Source organism: Gymnoscopelus braueri (genome assembly GCF_963280865.1).
Source record: "Gymnoscopelus braueri genome assembly, chromosome: 13".
Classification (NCBI taxonomy): Eukaryota; Metazoa; Chordata; class Actinopteri; order Myctophiformes; family Myctophidae; genus Gymnoscopelus; species Gymnoscopelus braueri.
This window is the reverse complement of record NC_137615.1, coordinates 19,101,820-19,110,151: the sequence shown is the minus strand read 5'-3', so window position 1 is coordinate 19,110,151 and position 8,332 is coordinate 19,101,820. Positions and strand designations below refer to the sequence as shown.

Genomic DNA, 8,332 nt, shown 5'->3' with positions numbered 1-8,332 from the left:
TACAAGCTGATTGTTGTAAGCTTAGTGATCAGGTCTAAAATAGAGATGCCAAGTTGAAAGTGGTATCTGTTTATCATCCATCCATCCTGCAGTCAAAAGGTATTGTCCTCAAAATAAAGTACAAAAGATAAAAAAAATACTTTATTATGCAGAGAGGCCCATTTCATCATTGTAATTAAATAAATACATTTTTAGGTGGTAAAAGTGTGTCTGATTACTTGATGTGCTGCTGGGGGGATTAACCTATAATAATACATAGAATGTATCATTTATACTTTGTATTAATAATCTGAATATGCAAACAAACTAGTGACTAAACCAGTCAAATACATATTTGCCTCTGAGATGTAGAGTATCATATTATGGAAATAATCAGGTCAATACTTTGGTTAATCTGTTCCATAGGCCTATAGCTGTAATTTTTTTTGTATTCTTATTGTTTGGCATTATATTAATTGTTAATCAATTGTAAATGATGGAAGGAATAGTTCCAGTTTTGCCATTACAGAATAATGTCATTTGATACATGTGCTTTGAGGCCATTTTCAATTTAATATGATTTCCATTCAATTTACATTCCTGTAAAAATAACCTCCCTCCTCTGTTCAATTCAAAAAACTGCCTCCTCAAATCACAGAGCAGAGCAATCAGAAACACCTGGGAGGTTTAGACAGAACAAACAGAAGGAAGTAACTGGTTGCAGCCCATTCTGTGCTTAGCTTACAAGCAGTGAAGCACAGACAAGCCTAGACAACGCACCTGTTGATTTATTTTTCTTAAGAGTTTGTTTTGTCAAAACTTTAACTAACTAACTGTTAGTGAACTGTCATTCTCTTCATTTGCTGTAATATTAACACAAACAGGTGTTAATTCTGCTGACGTTTTCTCCTTCCATTCTGGATGTTTGGCAACGTTTGAGCAAGGTACAGTAAAACCCTATTTAGCTCAAAATGATCACATGCCGTTTTTGCAGCTCTAATATAGAGACTTTGCGTGGCTATATTTTGCATTGTAAAATACATAGAAACGAGTCATGCTTATTCAAATGTGAAGGCCCTGGCTGCAAGAGGACATTTACAACTTATGGATCGTTTAGAAGTCATTTTTACCGCCATCATAATGTCCCTGCACTATTTCACTATGTGACTGTCAATTTCAGACAGTGAAAGAATATATTTCACACTTAAAACAGCATTTGCTGGAGGGAAGAGTTGTGACATGTCCGGTTACTGGATGTAAAAATACATTTAATGTGAAGTCATCATTTACTGCTCATATGTCCAGGAAACACAAAGGATATACGTTTGACAGTATGCTTACAGAATCTCTACCTTCTGAATCTGCTGAGTCAGCATGTGACAATGGGAATGCTGCCCCCCAGAGCTCAAATGATGCAATTGATAGCATGGAATTACCAAATAATTTCAATGAGGCTTATCTTAGAAATATGTCTCTATTCTACCTAAAATTGCAAGGGCAACTCCTTCTTCCAGCTTCAACAATACAGACAATTGTCGAAGAGATGCAGAATGTGTATGAGTTGGGACAGGATTACACTTTAAGTAAATTACATTCACTTTTAAAAAAGGACATGTGTCTAACAGATGATGTCATTACTAAAATCAGTGACTGTGTGAAGCAGTCAGATCTGTTCTCTGTCTGTCATAAGGGACCACTGAGGACAATATATTCAAGAGGCCAGGCATTCAAAAGCATGTTTCATTATGTGGAGCCTAAAAAAATACCACTAGGAACTGATGAAAATATGATTCCACGGTTTGCTTATTATGTACCTGTGAAACAAACACTAATTGGCTTATTAGAATCAGAACTATGGAAGCATTCAGTGTCACAACAGCAATCTTGTGAAACAGACTCAGATGTTTTTAATGACGTAAGTGATGGAAAAACTTTTAAGTCCAACCCGTTCTTTATAAAAAACCCTGGATGCCTAAAATTAATTCTGTACCAAGATGCTTTTGAAATAGTCAATCCATTGGGCTCTGCAAAAAAAAAACACAAGATTCTTGCAGTCTATGTGACTCTGGCTAATTTACCTATTCATTTGAGATCCAATACTGATCACATGTCCCTTGTGCAACTTTGTATAGAAAGTGACTTGAAAACATTTAAAAGTGCTAAAGTTTTCTCAGAGCTGTTGGTGGATTTAAAAGATTTGGAAGAAAATGGAATCATTGTAGGTGGTGATACAGTAAAAGGCGCCCTGTTTAGTATTCTTGGGGATAATTTGGGTTCACACGGCATTGGTGGATTTGTTGAAAACTTCAGTAAAGCCCAGTACTTTTGCAGGTATTGTGAAATCACACTAAGAGAGTTTCAGAGTGATGACCCAAATGTTCTTGGTCCACAGCGCACACCTGAATCTTATGACACTACTGTTGGTGACCTAGAAGCAGGAGGCAGTGAGCACATCAAAGGCATAAAGGTAAACTCTGTTTTCAATGCACTAAAATCTTATCATGTATGCCAGCCAGGTCTACCACCTTGTTTAGGCCATGACATGTTTGAGGGTGTGTTATCATTTGATGTTGCACTGTACTTGAAGTATCTAATTAAGCAAAAGAAATGGCTTACTTATTCAGATTTGAACCGACGTATCAAGCAGTTCAAATACAAAGGGTCGGATGCTTTGACAAAGCCTTGTGTTGTCAACTCTAAGGTATTCAAGCTTTCAGGTCAAGCCGTCCAGAATTGGAATTTTTTACGGTTGTTGCCTGTATTAATTGGTGACAAAGTGAAAAACCCAGATGATGAAGTCTGGCAGTTAACTCTCCAGCTTAAAGATATCGTTGAATTTATATGTGCACAAAAGATTTCGTCAGCAGAGGTAGCCTATCTTGAAATTCTAATACAGGAATATTTGGATTCAAGAAAGACTTTGTTTCCTAAGAATAAACTAAAACCAAAACACCATTACCTGCGCCACTATCCGGCATTAATTTTGAAATTTGGACCCTTGATAAGATTATGGACGATGCGCTTTGAAAGTAAACACTGTTACTTTAAGAGATGTGCCAGGCATTTGAAAAACTTTAAGAACATCTGCCAAACTTTATCTGAACGACATCAGCTGTTTCATTCATATATCATAGCTCGGCCAGGATTAATTCTGCAAGTTAAAGACAGTTGTAGGTTTTATCAAAATCTCTACAGTGAGACAATTCAACATGCAGTGAGAGAGTTTTGTTTTTCAGAAAACAATACTATTGTTTCCACTGACATACTGTATAAAGGCACATCTTATAAAAAAGGGCATTTCCTTGTCTCACAAAATGATGAGTCCATGGAGTTTGGAGAACTGCTCATGATTTTAATTCAAAATGATGCAACTGTTTATTTTGTGATGGAAATCCATGAATCTCACTATTATTCTGAATACCATCTATACTCAGTGAGAAAACCGAGTACAAAGTTACAATGTCTTTACATTAATGACTTGGTAGATTTTTATCCTTTAACATCATACATTCTTAACGGGCACCAAGTCATTCCGCTGAAACACAGTGTGTTGTCGAAATAAACATTATCTAAGACACTGTGATGGAGGCCATGCACAAGAAAAAAAGAAAATGCATATACAGTGTGTGTGTACATATATGATATATATTGTCAAATTACTGTAGTCTTGTCATTAATGCTTTTGAAAAATGTAATGTTTTCTTCCCATTCCAGCAATGGAGGAGACATTCCTACACAACGCCATTACTGCGGTCCTACCTGACCTTTCAGAGGTCATTGTCAAGATTCTAGAAGAGAAATTACAGGAATTGGGGGTGGAGACATCTGATGATTTTCAGTTTCTTTCAGAAGACGATTTGCTGTCATCATTGAGGCCAATTCAAGCCCGAAAGCTCCTTGAGGCTTGGAAGCAGAAATGTAAGTAAATTATTGCATTGTAAATATGGCTTAAACTTGATTTATGTTCCATAGCACGCGCACATATACGTACACAGGAAACGTATGTCTCTGTATGTGCACATACAGTAAATTGAAATGAAGACGCACAGTAAAATGCATTAATATAAATGAAATGTATGTGTGTTTTGCAGACCAGACTCCTGAAACCAGCTGCTCAGGTAGTGGTGGTTCACCTGGATGCCCTGGTCCGTCATCTGGGGCGTCAATATCATCTGGTACACACTTTGAGTGTTTCTTTTGAAATACAGGATGCAAGTGCCAAAGTAATTCGGTGATATACAAACATTCATATTGTGTAACTTTATGTGTATGCCTTTGTATGAATGTGTTTTTCAGACCAGACTCCTGAAACCGGATGCTTAGCTAGTGCTGCTTCACCAGAATGGCCCGGTCCGTCATCTTTGGCATCAGTATCATCTCGTGCAGCTGCATCATCTGGTGCATCATCAGGACTGTCTGCATCCTGTCAGTCTTTTTCACCAAGAAGTTTATCATCAAATGATTCCATCATCTTCCGAAGTCCTGACAGAGACTGGGTGGAGAGCTTCATGATACCGTGGGATCAGTTCCCAGATGAACTTATCCACTCATTGGAGAGAGGAGAAGGACCATCAAGTAAACTGAGAAAGGAGATGATCCGGATTCTGGTCATTGCAATGAAGAAAAAATGTTCTCAGTTAGGGTCCAAGCACGCAGAGGTAGTTGCCAAAAAAATGGTGGAAAAATACCCCAAATCTCTGAAAGATGTAATAGCAGGAGATGTCCCTGGGACAGGATATGACTCTATAAAAAAACAATTGATATGTAGGATAAATAATCAGAGGCGACCTGAGATTCCCCACATGAGGAAACGAAAGCTTGGTGAATCTGATTCTGGCTCTACCACAGACGAAGTCAGTCCTGAACGAAGAGCAGCAGTCCAGGACACATATGGGTGCATCAACTGGCAGCAAAAATTATTGCCCCTAGGAGAGACCACACAGAGCCAGCTACAGAAGAAAGCTAAAATGAAGATGATGGAGGATCAGCAAACTGATGTGGATCGAGATAAAGTCAAAGGTCTAATGAAGGCGACTTTCTACACACAACGAAAAGAGGTAAACCAGGGGAAAAGCATCAAGGACCTTCTGGCAGAGTGGCCATTGTGGTTCCAGGAACTTGGCATGGTGGTCCATTTCCAGAATCTTACTGGAATTGAGCTGAAAGAGGTTTTCGGACGGAATCTGGAAGTCAAGGGAGAACGTCTCCTGAAGTACTTGAACCGCAATCCTCTAAAGATCAGCCAAAGGTACATGGACGCCCACACAAAGTACAAATTGATGAGGGGAGAGCAGGGTGGTATGTCTGATGATGTAAAAGAGATGGTGCTCCTTCTGATGGCCTACTTTAAAGAGAAAGAGGACGAAATGTTCCGTTATGTGGAGCAAACATGCCTGGCACGGGAAGTTCAGATGGACAATGTTCCCTTGACTCCAGCCATCATTGTGTGTGGTAAGTTTTTTTCTTTTTCTTTTTTCATTCTACGGTTCTGTCTATTGTGTAAAACACACATTTTAAAATCTAAAAACGTCTCAATGTGTTTGTGTTACATTTTATTTGAATATTACTTGTTTTTTAATGTGTTTGTGTTACATTTTATTTGAATATTACTTGTTTTTTTGTTTTGCTCCTTTTTTAGGGAAGTCCTGCTATTCAGCAAAACGTTATATGCTGAGTGTTGACCAAGTCATTGTACATGACAACATTCCCACCTTCGTGTCAGCAGTGTGCATGATGTTTGGAAGCTACTATTGCTTCAACATCCACTACCCATCAGCGCTGGCATCAACCCTGGAGTTTCTTCAGAGGTGTGTATTTTTTGGTTTGCTTTTTCCTGCATTTTCACTTAATTTAACTGAAAGAAAGTAGTGCTGCCTGATTAAAATCTTTGCCATATGAAGTTGCTTTAATATAATAACTTGAATAGAAAAAGGATCAACTTTAGTTTTTTCTTTACATAGCTGTTTTATAATCTATGCATTTCTTCTGTGACTGCAGGTGTATGTTCTCAATCAACCCAGAGAAAGGCACTAAAGTGGAGAGCAAAAAAGCACGTCTCAGTGTCAATCCTAGGGTGTCTACCTTGATCCAGGCTCTGTCGGACCATGAGTGGCGTGATGTTTGAATGGTAAGATTGTTGGCCACACACACACACACACACACACACACACACACACAAACACACAGTGAGATGCGTACATAGATGTACATGCATATGGTAAGTACACGCTCATTAACGGACATTTTATGTCCACACGATTAGAAAGTACACTAACATTACAGGTGCAGTTAGGTTACATTCACAATCTCATGGCACATGTCTTCACGATACAACAAGAATGTCACTCAGCAGTCTCTCCGCCATATATGGTGGCAGAGACGGTACAACACTTCGCCAGTCCTTTTGCCCAAGCTGTCAAAACCCTCCAACAACCAGTCTGGGCATGTCCCATGCTGGACCACCAGAGAAGGCATAGTTCCGAGTCCCAGTCTGCCCGGTGACAAAGTGCCCTCCGCAACCGCTCCTATGGACCTCCAGGGCCTGGAAGTCCACCCACCGCTGCTCCAACGGCGGATGGACACACCGCAGGGAAGCCGCCAGGTCCACTTGCCTCTCCCCGGCAGCTGTTCACGGGAGGGACGGTCAGGTGCCAGTCGCCGATAGACTACATCGGCAGTAGTGCCTTCCTGTTGATTGTGATCAATCACGAAGCCACAGAATTGCAAAATGCATTCTAAATCTGCACCGACTACATTAACACTCGTAGTTAGAACGGGTGTGGATGTTGGGTGATGCACGCACGCACACACAGTACTTAGATATACACACCCATTATTAATATATTTTTTCTTATATTTTCCCAGGTGTCATCCATCAACCAATGCAGATAAAGTGGAGAAGACAAACGTCGTCGTCGTCCCCCCCCCCCCCACGTGAAACTTGACTCCAGGAACCTTTAAACTTTAATATGCAGTGCACACAGATGTGTCTTCACACACACACACACACTGCACCACCGCCCTCCAATCTTTTTTTTGTTTTTTTGTTTTTGGATTTGATGTACACAAAAGTATATGCTAGGGTTTAAGTTTATAACATTTTTGTTTATACAACTTGTTGTAATTTGACACTTAAATAAAATTGAAAAATTGAATTGAAAGTACATGTAAGACATGTTTAGGAGCTTGCCCTCCTTTTTTGATATACTTTTTATTTGTCTTCGTACAAGCAGTCTAAATGTTCTGGGAAAAATGTCTTGCTAATTAGGTGGAGAGACAGTCAGACCCCATGTTACTGATACACTATAATAATCAGAATTTAATCATCAGAATTTACAGCACCTATCTTTAAGACCTTGTAAGGAATGATGTTATTCCTAGCCTATATTGTAGGCTACATTACAACATTTTCACAATTTGTAAGTACATAAAATGTATATGTTTATAGCAGTTCAAGCTCATTCTTGAAAATAAAGTTATTGCAGTATTTACAATTTGTTTTCACTGTGTCATTAATACAACTTTTACAGTTGAGCACTGTTATTGAATTGAATGGAACTAAATGTACAATAAGCGACAGCGGCATGTAAATATGAATGAATTAATTGGTGTAAAAGCACCCTGATAATGCAATTTCTGCAGAATAAAGCTATTGTATTTACCACTCTAAATACAGCTGCATGTAAAGGTTACTATATTTACCACTATAAAAACAAAAAATTGCTGCGAAAAAAAAGTTTATTTTAACTATTTGCAGGAAAAAAATGTTAATTGAGACATTTTATAATGCAGCTTTTACAGATAAAAAATGTTATTTGTAATTTAATGGGATTTCATGTAAAATCTACAAGAACTTTATGTAAAAGTTACTGTATTTACCACTATAAAATCTAAAATTTCTTAGAAAAAAAAGTTAATTGAGACATTTTATAATGCAAAATCTACAACAACTGCATGTAAAAGCTACTTAATAATTGGTTGAATTAAGCAGAAAAGGCTTGTTGTATTTACTGGTTAATAATGTAAAATAAAACCGTTTTATACTGTAAAATGATTTTACAGGATTGTGTTGTAAAGTAGTTACAAAGTTTTTCTGTATTTTTAACAAAATTTAAATGGCAACCCGGCTGCCAGTATTTTCCTGTTTTTTTACATTTTTTTTTTTTACAGTGTAGCAGTAGTGGCTTAGAGCCTCTGCCTGATGACCAAAACCCAGTATCTTTTCCCCTTTAGGCTAGTGGTTAAGATTGGCTTGCACATTGGAGACCCGTGTTCGAATCCTGGGCGTTATATTGGCGTTATAATAAAATCCTGAATAACTGAGTAGAGAAACAGAACAAATGCATCCGCTTCC

General features: G+C 38.2%; 1 protein-coding gene across 1 annotated transcript; it reads left to right on the top strand.

Annotated features, from left to right (window-relative positions):
• Nucleotides 1-3,695: 3,695 nt before the first annotated feature.
• Nucleotides 3,696-6,897, top strand: LOC308099446 (uncharacterized protein; the record flags this gene model as incomplete). The annotated part of the gene is made up of 6 exons (XM_080448189.1): nucleotides 3,696-3,897; nucleotides 4,071-4,154; nucleotides 4,276-5,430; nucleotides 5,618-5,786; nucleotides 5,977-6,106; nucleotides 6,844-6,897. The coding sequence occupies 5 exons, from the start codon at nucleotides 3,696-3,698 to the stop codon at nucleotides 6,101-6,103; spliced, it is 1,737 nt and encodes a 578-aa protein (XP_080304315.1). The 3' UTR covers nucleotides 6,104-6,106; nucleotides 6,844-6,897.
• Nucleotides 6,898-8,332: the final 1,435 nt, after the last annotated feature.